Source organism: Pteropus vampyrus, unplaced genomic scaffold, assembly GCF_000151845.1.
Source record: "Pteropus vampyrus isolate Shadow unplaced genomic scaffold, Pvam_2.0 Scaffold250, whole genome shotgun sequence".
In the NCBI taxonomy this organism is placed as follows: Eukaryota; Metazoa; Chordata; class Mammalia; order Chiroptera; family Pteropodidae; genus Pteropus; species Pteropus vampyrus.
The window spans coordinates 915,510-932,644 of NW_011889031.1; the positions used below are offsets into that span (position 1 = coordinate 915,510).

Below are 17,135 nucleotides of genomic sequence, written 5' to 3' on the forward strand. Positions count from 1 at the left end.
CTATCGGCTCTCATGAGGCCGTACAAGCTGGATCCAACACACCAGATGCCTACCTTTAGGATTCTCCTTCCTCTTTTTCTATTAAAATAAAAAAAGGTAAATGAAATAAATTCATGTGTCCCTCCGGTCACGCGAACATTCCTCGGGGGGGCCCTTTCCTTGTCCCTCCTCCTTCCCTCTTCCTCTGCCGAGTCCTGTCCCTTCATATTCTAAATGAATTACCAAATGAATGAAGACGTGAATGAATGTCAAGTGAATATATAACGAAGAAGGAAGCGTTGGGATCAGGGTACTCACCCAGTGAAGAGCTGTCGCGACCAGGGGGTCCCATTCGCCCCTTCTCTTTCTTGCCAAACAGACGGCCTATGGATGACTTGATGCTCTTCTTTTTGGGGGCTTTGTGCAGGGAATCTGGGGTACCCTCACTGAGTGAGAAAGACAGAGTGAGAGCAGACCCCAACTGGGATGCCTCCTCTCATCCCAAGTCCTTGTCCAGGCCCATCTCAGCCTCCCAAGCAAGCTCGTCCCTGTCCAATTCTTTGTCTCTACCGACCTTCCCCGTGGGGGTCCCCCATCTTCCAGGGATCCCGCCTGCAGTGCCAAAGCTTGGGTCATTCTCTCAAGTCGGGCAGAGCGGGGCGTGGGAGGTGGGGTGTCTCCTGGGATGGCTGGCCCCTCTCCTCGTGGAGCCCCAGGTTCCTCCTTGGGGACATGATTCTGGGAACAGAGAGGCAGAGAGGCTGGATTGACTTGGAGGAGTCATGGTGCGGGCTCCTCATTAGTTGGGACGTCTACTAGGGAGGGTCTGAGATGCCCGTAGTTTGGGGCACCATTTCTGAATGTAGCCTATATCGAGTGGGGGTGAACCGCAGAAAAATAAAGCCGATGAGCACAGTCCCACTGGAGGATGACAATCCCGTATTTATAGTATCTTATCCTATGGTGTCAGGAGTGGGATTTGCACAGTCTCAGGTAAAGCTGATAGGTTACAGGTTCTGGAAGCAGGAAAGCTTGGCTTTAAGGCAACAAAATAGGGCTGATATCTCTTCTGCCTCTGTCAAAAGTCAATTCTGAGGATCTAACGGTAGTTCTCAAACATATGTTTAGTCATAGAAACATTAAAAAAAAAAAATCCTATGTAGAAACATAGCGCATAAAACAGGCAAAAGCAGATCAGATCTAACTAAAGTACACATTAGGGTTCAGAAACCCAGTGGCTCAGCCTTCCCTTTGCCCTTCGAGTTGGAACGGTTAGGGAAAGCTAAAGTTGCTTTTGAAAAACACTGGTGTCTGCAGTTTTCATTGCATGTGTTGAGGAGCCCGGTGTCTGACCTCGTACCCACCCCACCAAGCTGGGGAAACTTCAGAACACTCACAGCTTTGTCGGTGCCCTCGCGGGCAGGGCTAGGGGGTGCCAGACGGGGTGTTGAGTGGCCGGAACTGGGAGGGGAAGGGCTGGCAAGGGTAGAGGTGGTGAGGGAGGGGGGTAGTGAGCAGCTACTGCGGTAGCGGCCCAACGAGTCCAAGCCGGAGCCCGACACCCGGCTCTCCAGCTCTTCTGCCCTTTGTTCTGTTGTCTCCTTCTCCTCTTGGATGAGCCTGAGGAGGGAAAGGGGGAAGACTGAGTGAGAAGACTGGGGCAGACAAACGGGAGGAGTCTGGAGAGCCCAACGGGCCAGAAAGCAAAATAATTCCAGGGAAGGCATAATGAGGTTCGAGGGCCTTGGTGGATTCCTGATGGCTCACGGGTTCAAGGAGAGTTAAAGGTCTTGATAAGCTCAGGAGGTCGTGGAGGGATTAGAGAGGATGCTCAAGGTCTGCGTCAGGGTGAAAACTTAGTGGTTCTGGAAAATCATAAAGGGATTACTATGGGCAAGAGGTCAAGTTCCAAAGAGGATGGCAAGCACACGGTCCCGATAAGATCAAGACGAGATCAGGGGCTCTGAAGTCAGCCTAGAGTCTGGGAAAGCTCTTGGAGTCATCTCATATGTGAGAGCCGATGCCTCAAGTCAGAACAACTTTGAATGGAAGGTGATGCTCACGTCGGTATGTTTGCTGGGACCAAGGAGAACAGGTTATTAGGAAATTGCTAAATAGTCTCTGGGGAATCAGGGTGGACTTTACTTGATAGGAGAAGTCTTAATAAACTGAAGAGTCTTGATATTAGTTAGAAATTCTTGGTATAGAGAGTTGCAGTTCTTGATGTGTTAGGGTAAGATTCTTGGTGTTTGGGGATGGGAAGCTTGTATTGTGCTGAGATTCTTGGGGTACTGGGAATCCGTGGATACTGGCGAGTGAAGCCATGAAATCCATGGTATACTGGAGGGGTCCTGATGTACTGGATTGAGAATTTGGGTATTTCGGGGTACAGTCTTTGCCATCTTGGGAAATCGTGAGTACTGACTGGGGGATGAATGTATATATTTACATAGGAGACTTCTGGGTATATCGTTGGGGACTCCTGGATACTGGAGGGGTGTTGGGTTGGGACAATTCCTTGAGGATGGTGGGAGAGGACATGGGCTCCGGCCTTCAGATCAGACTCCAGGGCCAGTGGCAGAGCAGGACTGGGCCAGCACTCACTTGATCTCCTTGTTGATGGCTTCTAGCTGCTCCTGAAGCATGATGGCCAGTGTCTGTACGTCCGCCTGCCCACTGGGGGACAGGAGCTCAGCCCCAAACATCCCCTCTGCCTCCTCCTCATCTGAGCCATCCAGTTCCCCAGGAAACGGGGGTGGCATGGACCCCGCAGGGGCAGATCGCTCCCACTCCTGTCTCTGTGTGGAGACAGAGGGACACCAGGTAGACGGGGGTCAAGGCAGGCGCTGGGTCTTCCTTCAGCTCTCCTGACCTCGTCCGCCCTCCGTGATCCTGCCCACATCGCCCAGCACCGACTGCCCTCACCGCGTGATCCAGCTCCGAAGGAAGCGTTGGGATCAGGGTACTCACCCAGTGAAGAGCTGTCGCGACCAGGGGGTCCCATTCGCCCCTTCTCTTTCTTGCCAAACAGACGGCCTATGGATGACTTGATGCTCTTCTTTTTGGGGGCTTTGTGCAGGGAATCTGGGGTACCCTCACTGAGTGAGAAAGACAGAGTGAGAGCAGACCCCAACTGGGATGCCTCCTCTCATCCCAAGTCCTTGTCCAGGCCCATCTCAGCCTCCCAAGCAAGCTCATCCCTGTCCAATTCTTTGTCTCTACCGACCTTCCCCGTGGGGGTCCCCCATCTTCCAGGGATCCCGCCTGCAGTGCCAAAGCTTGGGTCATTCTCTCAAGTCGGGCAGAGCGGGGCGTGGGAGGTGGGGTGTCTCCTGGGATGGCTGGCCCCTCTCCTCGTGGAGCCCCAGGTTCCTCCTTGGGGACATGATTCTGGGAACAGAGAGGCAGAGAGGCTGGATTGACTTGGAGGAGTCATGGTGCGGGCTCCTCATTAGTTGGGACGTCTACTAGGGAGGGTCTGAGATGCCCGTAGTTTGGGGCACCATTTCTGAATGTAGCCTATATCGAGTGGGGGTGAACCGCAGAAAAATAAAGCCGATGAGCACAGTCCCACTGGAGGATGACAATCCCGTATTTATAGTATCTTATCCTATGGTGTCAGGAGTGGGATTTGCACAGTCTCAGGTAAAGCTGATAGGTTACAGGTTCTGGAAGCAGGAAAGCTTGGCTTTAAGGCAACAAAATAGGGCTGATATCTCTTCTGCCTCTGTCAAAAGTCAATTCTGAGGATCTAACGGTAGTTCTCAAACATATGTTTAGTCATAGAAACATTAAAAAAAAAAAATCCTATGTAGAAACATAGCGCATAAAACAGGCAAAAGCAGATCAGATCTAACTAAAGTACACATTAGGGTTCAGAAACCCAGTGGCTCAGCCTTCCCTTTGCCCTTCGAGTTGGAACGGTTAGGGAAAGCTAAAGTTGCTTTTGAAAAACACTGGTGTCTGCAGTTTTCATTGCATGTGTTGAGGAGCCCGGTGTCTGACCTCGTACCCACCCCACCAAGCTGGGGAAACTTCAGAACACTCACAGCTTTGTCGGTGCCCTCGCGGGCAGGGCTAGGGGGTGCCAGACGGGGTGTTGAGTGGCCGGAACTGGGAGGGGAAGGGCTGGCAAGGGTAGAGGTGGTGAGGGAGGGGGGTAGTGAGCAGCTACTGCGGTAGCGGCCCAACGAGTCCAAGCCGGAGCCCGACACCCGGCTCTCCAGCTCTTCTGCCCTTTGTTCTGTTGTCTCCTTCTCCTCTTGGATGAGCCTGAGGAGGGAAAGGGGGAAGACTGAGTGAGAAGACTGGGGCAGACAAACGGGAGGAGTCTGGAGAGCCCAACGGGCCAGAAAGCAAAATAATTCCAGGGAAGGCATAACGAGGTTCGAGGGCCTTGGTGGATTCCTGATGGCTCACGGGTTCAAGGGGAGTTAAAGGTCTTGATAAGCTCAGGAGGTCGTGGAGGGATTAGAGAGGATGCTCAAGGTCTGCGTCAGGGTGAAAACTTAGTGGTTCTGGAAAATCATAAAGGGATTACTATGGGCAAGAGGTCAAGTTCCAAAGAGGATGGCAAGCACACGGTCCCGATAAGATCAAGACGAGATCAGGGGCTCTGAAGTCAGCCTAGAGTCTGGGAAAGCTCTTGGAGTCATCTCATATGTGAGAGCCGATGCCTCAAGTCAGAACAACTTTGAATGGAAGGTGATGCTCACGTCGGTATGTTTGCTGGGACCAAGGAGAACAGGTTATTAGGAAATTGCTAAATAGTCTCTGGGGAATCAGGGTGGACTTTACTTGATAGGAGAAGTCTTAATAAACTGAAGAGTCTTGATATTAGTTAGAAATTCTTGGTATAGAGAGTTGCAGTTCTTGATGTGTTAGGGTAAGATTCTTGGTGTTTGGGGATGGGAAGCTTGTATTGTGCTGAGATTCTTGGGGTACTGGGAATCCGTGGATACTGGCGAGTGAAGCCATGAAATCCATGGTATACTGGAGGGGTCCTGATGTACTGGATTGAGAATTTGGGTATTTCGGGGTACAGTCTTTGCCATCTTGGGAAATCGTGAGTACTGACTGGGGGATGAATGTATATATTTACATAGGAGACTTCTGGGTATATCGTTGGGGACTCCTGGATACTGGAGGGGTGTTGGGTTGGGACAATTCCTTGAGGATGGTGGGAGAGGACATGGGCTCCGGCCTTCAGATCAGACTCCAGGGCCAGTGGCAGAGCAGGACTGGGCCAGCACTCACTTGATCTCCTTGTTGATGGCTTCTAGCTGCTCCTGAAGCATGATGGCCAGTGTCTGTACGTCCGCCTGCCCACTGGGGGACAGGAGCTCAGCCCCAAACATCCCCTCTGCCTCCTCCTCATCTGAGCCATCCAGTTCCCCAGGAAACGGGGGTGGCATGGACCCCGCAGGGGCAGATCGCTCCCACTCCTGTCTCTGTGTGGAGACAGAGGGACACCAGGTAGACGGGGGTCAAGGCAGGCGCTGGGTCTTCCTTCAGCTCTCCTGACCTCGTCCGCCCTCCGTGATCCTGCCCACATCGCCCAGCACCGACTGCCCTCACCGCGTGATCCAGCCCCCACACTTTTTCCAGCCCCATTTTCTCTCTCGACGGGTCCGTTTTCTTGACCACCCCCCACCCATGACTCCACTTCCTTCCCTGACTTCACCGTTTCCTGTGACTCTGCCCACTTCCTGTCTTCACGTCACCCATTCTAGACTTTCATACCCTGCCCATCATTCCAGACCCCATCATCCCTCTCCCTACCCCATCATCCCTCTACGGTCCTCACCAGGCAGCAGAATTTCCACATGAAGAGACAGCCAGGCAGTGGGGGTGATGGGGTTGGGGGAGAAGGAGAGAAGACAGTGTGGGTCCAGGAGACCCTGCTTCTCCGCCCACCCCCGAGCTCCGCATACTAGACCCATTTCCCACCATTGCCCTCCCAGGCCTTGCTCTGCCCGTGCCCCAGAAGTGGCTGCTGACCTTAGAGGGCTCATCCTTGACTCCTGACCAGCGGCTCCTCTTGCCTGCCCGGCCGCTGCCAGCCCCATAGGGGTCCAGGTGGGCACCAGAATGTAAGGTAGGTGCCTGGGTAGTAACGGAGCTCCACGGCACTGCCAGGGAGAGACCTGTGGGCATGGGAAGGCACTCAGAGGCCAACGGGCCAGGAAAAAGAAAACAGAGGTAAAGGACCGCAGGGGAGGGCCAGGGTCCGGAGACCGGGAGAGGGACCTGAAGTCAAAGGTCAGGCAAAAAGGGTCTGGGGTGAAAGGTCAAAAATCAGGGATGAGTGGAAGAAGTCTCAGGAGGACAGGAAGTGGGGCGGAGGAGACCAAGGGCTCGGAAAGGATGAGCTTGGCCAGGGTGGTCCATGAGCAGAGGTGGAGCAGGAAGGTACCGTCACCTGGAGTAGGAGGATGGTGGCCTCCCCCGCAGCTGGTCAATCTCCATCTGCATTCGCTCCATCTCTGCCAAGAGCTGCTCCTGCGCCATCTGCATTCGCTCCATCTCTGCCAAGAGCTGCTCCTGCGGGGAGCGGATGGGGGCTGTCAGGTCGGAATGTGCCCCGCGGAGCGCTCGCCCGCTCCACCTCTCCAGGCCACGCCTCCGGTCCACACCTCCGGTCACCCCTCCGGTCACCCCTCCGGTCACCCCTCTGGGCCCCTTCCTACTTTGTTCAGCAGCAGCTCGTCCTGAAGCTTCTTCATGTTGGCAATCTCCTCACTCAGGGAGTTCTGTGGGGGACAGGGGTGCAGTGAGGGGGCAGACCCTGAGGAAGACATGCTCTGGGGGCCTGAGAAGACCCAAGGGGGAATGAGGTGGGCAAGAACTGAGAGGTGGAGGGTGTTTAGAATGTTGGCTAAAGATGCAGCGGGGGAGGAGAGTCCCTGGGAGCCTCTGAATTCCGCGTCCTGTGTAATCAGAGGATTCAGTTGGAGGGTCCACAAGGTTAGAGGCTTGGGGAAAAGCCAAAAACTCAAGGTATGGGTGCCCCAGAATTTAGCTCTTGGGGTGTTTAGACTAGGTCAAAGAGTGGTCCCGCAATAGAGCAGAGAAGTCTGTCAAATTCGGGATGCCCAGGTTTGAGATCTCAGATAATGAGGGATCTGGGGTAGAGATCTGAGGCCGCGGGGTTCCGGCGAGAGGCGGTCCAAGATGCCGGGTTATCGGAGTCCTGGGTTGAGACGCACCTTCTCCTCCAGCGCCCCCATGCGCTCCTTGAGGTGAAGCTGTAACCTCTCATTGGATTCGCTCAACAGTTTGTCCACTGTTTCAGACAACCGCTTATTGTGGTCATCGTTCATCTTCTCCCGCTGCCGGGCCTGCCCAAAGGTGAGAGGGTGCTAAAGCCTGCCTGGCCCAGAGCACCGCCCCTGTCCTAAGCTCCGCCCCCAGGCCAGCCCCCTCACCCAAGCCCCTCCTCCAGCCCGAACGCCCCGCCCTTACTGCCGTCATCTGTCCCCTCACCCGCTGTAGCTCCTGGTTCTTCTCCTCCAACTGGGCCTCCAGCTGCCGAAGCCGCTCCTCAAAATTCCCATGACGTTCCTCAGCCTAGGGGACGGAACCCATGACATCTGTCATTGCCCCACTAGGACCCAGTCAGGCTCCAGTCCTGCCTCTGCCGAGACTGGGCACCAGGCCCGGACCCTAAGGTTCCAGGCTCCTCCACCGCAAGACTCCAAGCCCAACACGTGCGATTCAGGCCCTGCCCCCACCTACAGGCCCCGTTTCTTTCTTAGCTCATGTTCCAGGCCACCCCACCTTTCAGTCCGCACTAGAGAATGTCTCCACCCCGAAACCTCCAGGTTCTGCTCCCATTCCAAGTCCCATCCCTTGCCCCATCTTTTTACCCAGAATCCACGATGCAGGTCTCCTATCCACCTTCCCCTCCCAGCCCCACCACCAGACTTGAGTCCTCCAGGCCCTGTCCCCTCCCCCTGCTGCCATTACCACCCCAGGCCTCCCGTCACCTTATTGAGCGCTGCCACTCGCTGGGCCAGCTGCGCCTCGATCTCGGGCAAGGTCTCCGCCTTCTGCAGGGTCTGCTGCAGCTTCTGCTTGGCGTCGTCCAGCCACTCCGCCAGCTGACGACTCTTCTCTTCACTCTAGGAGAGGACAGAGACGCGGGGAAGGGAGGAGCTAGGTCACACGAGCCACGCCCTCGCCCCCATCGCCCCTCTCTGGCCGCGCCCCCCACCTGCCGGTACAGCGACTCCTTGCTGGCCAACTCGTTCTCCAGTTTGTCGTTGGCGTCGTGCAGAGACGTGGCCTCGCGCTGGGCACTCAGATAGCGCTTCTCCAGCGTCGTGATCCGTTCCTCCATATCCTCCCGCTGCGCCAGCGCCTGCAGAGGTGGCAAAGGGCCGCGTGCGCTTCGGCTTCTGGAAGGCCCGGGGGTAGCCTAGGCTTAGAACCCCCACCAGGCACCCCAGGGAATCCTGGGAAATGAAGTCCCCTGCCATACCGGGCGTCAGAATAGTGGAACTGCACCTGCCAAGAGCTCCCGTGTATAGCCAATGTTAGGTCCCCTGCTGCCTGAGAATGAATATGGTGGTAGCTTCTAGGGCAGAACTGGCTTTGACCCCTCCTGTATGAATGACCTAAGGCCCGCAGGATGGGAAGTCTCCACACTCCTTAAACCACTCGCCTCAAAAATCCAGGCCTGAGATTTTTTTTCAGCAACTTCTGGCCCAGGCTTAAAATTATAGAGCAAGTGCCCTAGGGTCTCATGGGAAACAAAGGTCCCTTCCATTTAGGAGGCAGCATCTCCCAAGATGTCCCAGGGTAGCATAGGCTTAGAACCCAAGAGAAGGTGCTCGTGGGAGATGGACCCCGCCTGGGAGCCCCCTTGGGGGTGGATCGCATTTCCCAACGGGCCCCAGGCTTAAAACGGCCCTACTGCATGACGCTCACTCTTCTTTCTCATCCAGGACCTTCGAGAATTCATGCCCTACACTTCCCAGCAGTCTCTGGGATATGGGAGTTAGGATCAAGGAGCCTAAGCCAAGATGGGATGAAATGCGGACAAAGCTTTCAGTTTAGAGGCACGAGAGAATTTCCCAATGATAACATAACTGTGACTAGTTACTGAGCACCTACCCTATGTGTGCTACTTGCCAACCCTCTGACAAAGGGCAAAAGCCCTATTTTACAGGTGAGGAAACGGGCTCAGGGTGGCGGAGAATCTACATAGCTTGTGGGCTGAATCCAGGTTCCACTATTCATGAGCTCTGCGACTTTGGGCAAAGGGGGAGAGGGAGGGTTAGGGGAAGGGAGGGACAGAGGGCAGCCCACCAGGGGCTCCGGCCTCACCTCCTTGAGGTCGCGCTGGAGCTTGGCGTTAGCTTCCTCGGCCTTACCCAGCTCGCGGTGGGCGGTGCCCAGCTCCTCCTCCAGCTGGCTCATCTGGCGGCACAACACCGCCAGGCGGTCCCGCAGCTGGCACACCTCCGCACGCTGTCGCTCCAGGGCCTCCTCCAGCTCTGCAGTGCGTCGGCTAGAGTCCCCACCAGGACCCAGGCCATTGGCAAGGGTCTGGAGTGGAGACAGTGAGGGAGGAAGGGACAGACCCCGGAGTGGGTATGGAGAGAATGCGAGGAGAAAGCCAGTGGGGGTGGAGAGTGAATCACAGATCGGTTCGGGTCATGGAGGTCGCAGAGGTTAGCTAAGTGACCTGAATCAAAGGTCAAAGGCCAGTAAGGGTCTTAGGAGATCAGACATCCTAGGATCGGTGAGGATCATACCAAATGTTAAAAGGACCATCACAAAGTCAGAGGGCTGAGGGAGGTCACGAGGATGGGGACCAATGAAGAGCATGGGGAGCGAAGGACTTCTACCTCTTACCTGCCCGTCCCCTTCCTTGCCAGGCTCCTCCAGCCCAGACCGGCGCCTAGACAGCTGCTCTCGAAGGCTCAGAGTCTAGGGATGGGAAAGGGAGATCAGGGCAAATGGAAGATTAGTTCTACTTCCCACTGGCACAAACTCTCTAAGGAGAGCTCATCGGTGACTCCAATCCGGTTGGGGCCACCCCCACCCCACAGTCTACCCTGAGCCCTTGTGATCTCATATCTCTCCTTAGCTGCCCAGCAGGGCAGGAGTCCAGCCTTCTCTTGCGCTTAGCCTCCTGGCGGAGGTGTCCTCTTTAGCCCTGACTTTGCCCATTCAACCATTCCCTTGGGAGCGGGTTCTTTCTGTTTGTCCCGGCCGCTGATTCTCACCTTAGACTCACCGTCACTGGGCAGTTCTCCTCTTAGCCCTGCTCAGTGAGTTCCTCCTTAGGAACCCCACTGGCTCTCTCCACAGTCCAACCCCACCGGACCTCTACTCTAGTACTGCCCACAACAGATTCTGGAACCCAGAATCAGCGCGCCCTCTTGGGGGCTCCTTAGCCCCTCCCTCCCCTTCGTGGCCATGCCCCCACCTCCTGGTTGCTCAGCTCCAGCTCCTCCTCTAGCGCTGCCACCCGCTCCAGAGCCATCCGCAGTCGCTCCCGGACCTAGGGATGGGGCAGGACAGGAACGAGATGGAGATCAGATCCAATCTAGGACAGGTGAGCATGATGCACTTCACCCCGGAATGGGCCTGACAGGGCAACGGTTAGAATTCCTCTATCTATAATGGATGTGCAACCCAAACCAGTTACCAAAGCCGCCCCGCCCTTTTTCCATCATCGACCAGTTAGATCCCGGTCTGCATAGCCTGTCTCAGTCAGTCGCAGTCAACCTTCTTCCCACTTAGGACATCCCCAACCAATCACAGTCAGAATCGCCTCAGTTCCAGACAGCCCCAGCCACCCAGGCTCTTCCATTCCCATACCTTCTCATCCAGGGCCTTGTGGTGCTCGAAAAGGGATTTTAGAGCCTTGAGCACCTCCACCTCGGAAGAGACCCCGCCGGGAGACTGGGCCTGGCGCTTCACCACGGTCATGCGCAGTGACCTCTCGTGCCTGGACACCAGGCACTCCAGGTGTTCCAAGAGAAGCTACAGAGACAAGGCACCGGGCCAAAGAAAAGAGGCAAGGGAGGAGAGGCAGGGAAGAGGAAAAACGTGGTTCAGATAGATGGGGTGGACGGACACGTGGACAAGAGGCGGCGCCAAGCAAAGGGGTAAGGAACGAGATAGGTCCGGAAAAGACAAAAGGATGTTAGCAGTAGGGTCGGGGTCAAGAAAGGAGCGATACAGGAATAGAGACCATTATGGAGACAGGGGAGAGGACATGAAGGAAGTAGAGGACCAGAGGAGATCGGCCAGGAAGTGAGAGCAGAGAGAAGACAGAAAGGTGAGAAAGGACTAAAGATGGGTCAGGCTGCAACACCTGAGGCCCCGCCCACTCCACTTAGGCCCGGGCCCCAGCACCCCTTACCCTCGTGTTGTTCCGCTCCGCCTTCAGCTCTGCAATCTCTTCCTCCCGCTCCAGCAGCTGCTCCCGACATAAGTTCAGCTCCTTCGTCAGAGCCGCAAACTCCTGTCCAGATGTGGGCAAGATCGGGACAATCGGAAGGGCTGCTTGAAGGCCCCGCCCTCCCGGCTAAGCCCTGCCCCTTCCAGCGGCTCAGGCCCCGCCCATCACCGGCGAAGCCGGCTTCCCTGACTCCGCCCTTCCATGCGCCGAGCCCCGCCCCCCACGCCCCCACGCCTTCTGGTCGAGGCCCCGCCTCCCGCAGGCCCCACCCCGGCCCCGCCCAGACCTGGGGCAGGGCGATGCTGAGCTGGCGCTGCAGCGAGTCCTTCTCGTGGCCCAGCTCGCGCAGCCGCAGCTGCGCCGTAGCCAGCCCGTCCTGCGCCTCGCGCAGCGTCTCCAGCAGGCGCTCGCGCTCCGTGAGCATCGTGACCATGAGGCGCTCCAGCTCGCCGCCCGCCTCGTCCGGGCCCAGCGCCGAGCCCCGCCGGCCATCCTCGCTGATGGTGGGCATCACCTCGCACATCATGGCGGCGGTGCTGGCCTGCAGGTGCGGGGAGGGGCCAGGGAGCAGAGACCGGCCTCGTGAAGACACAGGCAGAGAAAATGAGGCACAGCGGGCCACTCTGATACTACATAGAGGAAACTGGTCGGACCACCCAGGCATTGCACAGAAGAAACTGAGGCCTGTCCATTCTGATCATAGCACAGGATAAACTAAAACTCTGCCCTCAGGAAACCGGGCCTGGCTACCTGCGTGAGAGTATTTGGGGAAACCGAGGTCAGACTCTGTCAGGCCCTGGCGGCAAATCTAGGCCTAGCCTAGTCCGAGAACCGAAGTTGGTGACCCAGGCATTGACTCAGTGACTGGAAAAATCAGTCTCTACCTGTTTGGGCCCTGCTGAGGATCCCCCTCAACCCACTGCCTCAGTGAGACAACTGAGCCTCAGCAGAGGACCATGCCTGCAGAAGACACGGGACTGGGGTCACGGAATTAGCCACTGATATGTGGCTGCCTGCTGTCCAGCTCCTCCCTCCTTCCATTTCTCATCTGGACCTCTGCTCCAGACTTGGTGGGGCCATGGGGGAAAGCATGGTGGGCGTCCAGCGTGATAGCCATCTCCTATGACCCAAGTTTACCAGGATTCAGCTCCCTCCTTCCTCAGGTCACAGGAGTCTAGGTCCTGGAGGCCCTTCCCTCCCCCGGACTCAGGAGTGTGAGCCTCCAGACCCCTCCTTCTCCATCCCAGAGTCAGACACCACACTCCTTCCTCCCCTGGGGTATGAGTCTGGGCTTTCGACCTCCAACCTTGGACCTTGAAATCCCAGCCTTCAGACCCCACCTCCCCCAGGGCCCAGGAGTCCGGGTACACGAGCTGCGGGCGGAGATGAAGCGAGGTCTCCTGAGCTGCTCCCACGCTCACATCAGGTCAGACAGGCCCAGCTGGCCCAGCCGAAAGCGGGAGGGACTTTCACTCTGTTCCCTCCTTTCCTTCTCTCCCTTCCGGCAGAGGCATAACCGGTTCTGAGAGTAGATAATTCCCAGCCCCACCCAGTGCAGACTGTGTCCAAAGCCTGGGACTGGAGCCTTGGACTCCTGTAATCAGAGGAGGGGACTGAGAGCCTTGGGACCTGGAGGGAAGAGGCAGCTGCATCCTTTGGGTCTCTGAGCAGGTGCATCTGGGAATCTAGATACGTGAAACCCAGCGCTCAGAGGCCAGATTTAGGAAAATGTTTATAAGAGGGCAGACCATCCTTCGGTCCCAAATTAACATGGTAGCTAAAAATGAGAACCTACTCAGGAGATGCAACCCAATATGCTTTAGGGAGGCTGCGCTAGAACTTGAAATTCACTGAGAAACAAACAAAACGTAGCAAGGCTGGGCAAAGATCTAGAAAGTCACTGGCATGTAGACACAGTACAGAGTGCCAAAAGGATATATGCTCCCACATTTACAAGGTGCTTGGGGTAAGAGCCGCACATGGGACATATTCTAGAACCCAGGTCTGGAACTTTGAATCAGCTGAGAGCAATCAATAATTTAAAGAGCATCTGGGTGACCCCAGGATTATATTTAGGAATATACCTAATGTAATGCACAACAAGCCTAGTCAGGAGACATAACGTAGAACTCAGAATCTACCAGGGACGCAGGTATGACAGAGTATAGCGAGAGTTGCATTCTTGGTTTTATCATGTGTCTCGATAATGCTAGAACCCAGAATGCAGAAGATGTGCTCTAGAATTCAAAACGTGCCCTGGAGGTGAGGAAAAACCTACAGAGTAGCAAGGAGTTTGCGTGGAACTTAGAAGTGCCTGGGGGAAGATGCAGAAGGATGCATGCTGGGAGTAGAGAATTTACTGGCATAAGGACTGAGCTGGCAAAGGCGAGGAGGGATGTTCTGGAAATGAGGACATTTCTAGGCTGAAGACTCCAGAACAGGAGCGAGCCTAGAGCATGCTTAGAATGCTGAAGTGGCAGATGGAGGAGGAAGCCTGCAATCCACCAGGGGACAAGTTCTAAACTAACGTCACACCAAGGAAAAGCTGGACAGAGAAAGTGGGAATAGAATCTATAACCTGAGAAAGGAAGATGTAAGGTGGAACACTTCGGTGGGACTCCTCTAGATTTAAGACTGTAGGATTGGATGGAATCCAAAGCAGAAAAGTGCATTCTAGAATTGACAGCATAATTTGGAGAAAGAGCACATAACTGGAAGACACATATTCTAGACCTTAGAATGCCCCTGAAAAGATAATAAAATCTGGAACGATGCCAAGGATGTGGCTGGAACTTAAAACACACTTAAAATGAACATTTAGCAGAGAATAAGCAAGGACTGGTTTCTAAAAATTTGGAACATGTCTGAGGAGATGGTGGGATCAGAATTTGGCTTGGGGAGATTATCTAAATATCTGAATTTATCTGGTTAAAAAACATGCCTGGAATTTAGCATCTAAGCTAGCACTTAAAACACGCCTGGGGTGACAACGGAACAGAGATGTTGACTAGGAGTGTTCCAGGATCCAGAAGTAATCTAGAACGTGGACATTGGGTGGGCACTTTAACTGGAAATGCTGAAGATGATGGATAGGTTCTAGATCATCTAATGAGCCTAGGTCACAGAACACATTTGGAGGAAGGCATGTGTGTTTGGCTCATAGCCTGAGAGAGTTTACTTAGAGGATGGGACGTCACAGTATGGGCCTCAGAAGGCAACGGGGTGCTGAAAGCATGTCAAGGAGCTGAGTCTGAAGGGAGAGAATAGAGTTCCAGGGAGCCCCGCTGAGAGGAAATGGGGATGAAGCAGGGGTTGGCCAGAGATGTCACGTTGATAGGGAGGATTGTGAGGCCATGGGGACCTGGGTCCCTAAGAGTAAGAGCTGAGGAGCTAGATACCTGCGGGGTGGGGGGAGGGCAGAGCTGGGGCCTGGGCTCCAGAATCCTTGTGGAGGTAAAGGACAAGGGGGTTTGGAGGGAGGGCTGGGGCAGATGGCCTCAACAGAGGCGACTGGTCAGTACAGAAGCTGGGATCATAATGCCTGGATCCCTGAGGGGATGTAGGACTGGGGGCAAGGCATCTAGGTCTCCACGGGGGAGGGCGGGCAGATGCCAAAGAATTTCATTAAGAATTGTATTCTGAGTCTCTGAAAGGGAGAGAGTCATGGCGCCTGAATCTCTAAGGGGGTAGAGGCTGAGGTCTTGGGAGGCTGGGTATATTTGTCTGAGGGGAATAGGGGCTGTTGAACTGGGTCTCTAAAGGGGCCAAAAGCTGGGGACCGGGATCACCGGATGCCATGGTCCCTAAGGTGGACGTGGCAGGAACGTTCAGAAGCCTTAACTCCTCAGGAAGGTGCTGGGGTCCCGGAAACCCGGGATGGTGAGGACGAGGCCGAGAGCCTGACCAACGGAACCCTGAAACCTTGGCGCCCGGGTCGGGGAGGGCCCGGGTATCCCCGGGTCAAAGGCGCGGCGGGGGGGATCCCCGCACCGCCGGCGCCCCCTCTCAGGCGGCAGGAGATGGGGGCGGCGAGGCTGCCGAGTACCCTGACCATGGACAGCTCCAGAGCCGGCCTGTGTCCAGCATAGCCGCGGAGCCGGCCTGGACTAAGGGACGCGGCTGGCTGCTCAAGCCGGAGGGCTGGAGATGGGCATACGGGGTGCGCGAATGGGGGACTATGCGGACGCGACGGACAACGGACGGCCCTCGCCGAGGGAATGTGACACAGCCCGCGGCGGGTGTCTGGAGCTCCCGGGACCGGGCCGAGGAGGAGGAGGATCTAGGTCCAGAGAGGTTCCCAGGGTTGAACTGAAATCCAGGCTCCTGGGCCCTGGAGGAGGCGCAAGGCGGCAGTACGCCTGGGATTCTAGGGTTCGGCTGGGGACTCTGAGAGCCTGGAGGGGCACGCCTGACTCTCTGGGGTTGGGCTGTGAGATCCGGGCTCTGGGGTCCCTGAGAATGAGGAAGAGAATCTAGGGTCTCGAGGAGGCGGGGGAAGCTCGGCGACGGGTCCCCGGGGTGGGCGCTGACAGGCAGGCCGGGCCGGGCTCTCACCTACCTGGTCCGCGGCGGCTGCAGGCGGAGCTGGGCTGCAAGAGGGACGTGGGGTGGGGTGGGGGGACCGGGCGGGGCCCCTGGCGGCGGCCGGGGCCCGGATCTGTAGCTCCGGAGCCCTGTCTCCGCCGCTCGCGCGGGCTCCGCGTCTCTTGCTCCGGCTTGGGCGCTGGGGACCCCCTCCCCCTCACTGTCTCACAGCTCTCTACCCCCTAAAATAGCCTCCTACCCCTGTCACCGGTCAGCTTTCCCCTGCAAGGCCGCAGCCGCCAGATCCAGGGGTGCCCACCAGCGCCCCCCAAATCCCACCTTCCCCCCCAAAAAATTTCCTTCTCCCTCCCCCCCCAACAGCTCCCGGGCGGTCGTGGCCCCTTTAACAGGCGACTGACAGACGGCGCTGAGTGGCCAATGGGAGGCAGCGTCGGCGCCGGCCGGCGGCTAAACCCCGCCTCCACATGGGCCGGGAGGGGTCGCGCGGGCGGAGGGCTGGAGGCGGGGCTCAAGACACGCCGGCCAATAGGCGCGCGGCGTGAAGTCGCTGGGGCGGGGGGCGGAGCCCGGCAGGGGGATGATGTCACCTGGAGTTAGGGGCGCGCGGCGTGGAACGCGAGTCGCGACCCCGGATTCCGGCGGTGGCGCGCGCCGGCCCTCACGCCGCACGGGACGGGAGGGCTGCGCGTGCGGCGAGGTGGGAGTAAAGGTCGTATTCTAAGGTGGGGGCGACCCCGGAGACGCGCGATCGGGTTGGAAGGTGGGGTGAATGCCGGGTCGACGAGTGCACCTGATTCCGCACCTCCTGTGTCCGCTTCGGGAACTGCACGCGGCAACCCCACCCCCGCCTCCCACGCAGACGATAGTACAGCCTTCAGGGCTCCCCTGGCGGACAAGGCTAATGGTTCGCTCCGCCCCGCCCACACCGAGAACGCCCACTGGCTCCCGCAGCGTTTCGGGACTCCGGTGGGACCAGCTACAGAAGGGGCTGGGCCTCCACCCTCAGACTCTCTTAAGAGTAGGGGGCGTTATCTTCCGTTCTGACTCGCACTGAGACCCAGTCTGGGTCCCAGCCTCTGCCCTTGGACTTGTCCTAGGAAGCCAGCCAGCTTCTGCCTTCAGACCTGGGGAAAAGTCTCTACCTCTGCTCTCAGACTCTGTAAAGGGCTTCTTTGGGGCCTGGTCTCGACAT

At 56.8% G+C, this 17,135-nt stretch overlaps 3 protein-coding genes across 3 annotated transcripts in view; 1 reads left to right on the forward strand and 2 right to left on the reverse strand.

Moving 5' to 3' along the window:
- Positions 1 to 16,110, reverse strand: part of LOC105301795 (liprin-alpha-3-like) — a 42,259-nt gene extending 26,149 nt beyond the window's left edge. The window contains 23 exon segments of the mRNA XM_023520169.1: positions 294 to 425; positions 554 to 717; positions 1,377 to 1,599; positions 2,584 to 2,777; positions 2,918 to 3,077; positions 3,206 to 3,369; positions 4,029 to 4,251; positions 5,236 to 5,423; positions 5,980 to 6,090; positions 6,092 to 6,125; positions 6,401 to 6,480; positions 6,669 to 6,731; positions 7,188 to 7,319; positions 7,465 to 7,548; positions 7,968 to 8,102; positions 8,195 to 8,341; positions 9,310 to 9,531; positions 9,841 to 9,915; positions 10,418 to 10,492; positions 10,813 to 10,977; positions 11,360 to 11,461; positions 11,685 to 11,939; positions 15,957 to 16,110. Of these exon segments, the coding sequence (XP_023375937.1) occupies positions 294 to 425; positions 554 to 717; positions 1,377 to 1,599; positions 2,584 to 2,777; positions 2,918 to 3,077; positions 3,206 to 3,369; positions 4,029 to 4,251; positions 5,236 to 5,423; positions 5,980 to 6,090; positions 6,092 to 6,125; positions 6,401 to 6,480; positions 6,669 to 6,731; positions 7,188 to 7,319; positions 7,465 to 7,548; positions 7,968 to 8,102; positions 8,195 to 8,341; positions 9,310 to 9,531; positions 9,841 to 9,915; positions 10,418 to 10,492; positions 10,813 to 10,977; positions 11,360 to 11,461; positions 11,685 to 11,924 (3,113 nt within the window). The 5' untranslated portion in view covers positions 11,925 to 11,939; positions 15,957 to 16,110.
- On the reverse strand, positions 49 to 2,772 carry PPFIA3 (PTPRF interacting protein alpha 3). Its single transcript, XM_023520147.1, has 4 exons — positions 2,584 to 2,772; positions 1,377 to 1,599; positions 554 to 717; positions 49 to 425 (listed from the first exon to the last, which is right to left on the reverse strand). Exons 1-4 carry the CDS (start codon positions 2,739 to 2,741, stop codon positions 203 to 205), a joined length of 768 nt encoding a protein of 255 aa, XP_023375915.1. The 5' UTR covers positions 2,742 to 2,772; the 3' UTR covers positions 49 to 202.
- Positions 16,111 to 16,360: 250 nt separating the features above from the next.
- On the forward strand, positions 16,361 to 17,090 carry CUNH19orf73 (chromosome unknown C19orf73 homolog). Its single transcript, XM_023520170.1, is given in 3 exon segments — positions 16,361 to 16,411; positions 16,541 to 16,747; positions 16,749 to 17,090. Coding segments are annotated over 3 exon segments (507 nt in total). The 3' UTR covers positions 16,998 to 17,090.
- Positions 17,091 to 17,135: the final 45 nt, after the last annotated feature.

Excerpts from the sequence above, each read along its gene's own strand:
- PPFIA3 (XM_023520147.1), bottom strand. The coding sequence starts at position 2,741 with ATGCCACCCCCGTTTCCTGGGGAACTGGATGGCTCAGATGAGGAGGAG. Across the intron at positions 1,600-2,583 it reads GCCATCAACAAGGAGATCAA|GCTCATCCAAGAGGAGAAGG; the intron begins GTGAGTGCTGGC and ends TTCCCTCCTCAG. Across the intron at positions 426-553 it reads GGGGGACCCCCACGGGGAAG|TGAGGGTACCCCAGATTCCC; the intron begins GTCGGTAGAGAC and ends TTTCTCACTCAG.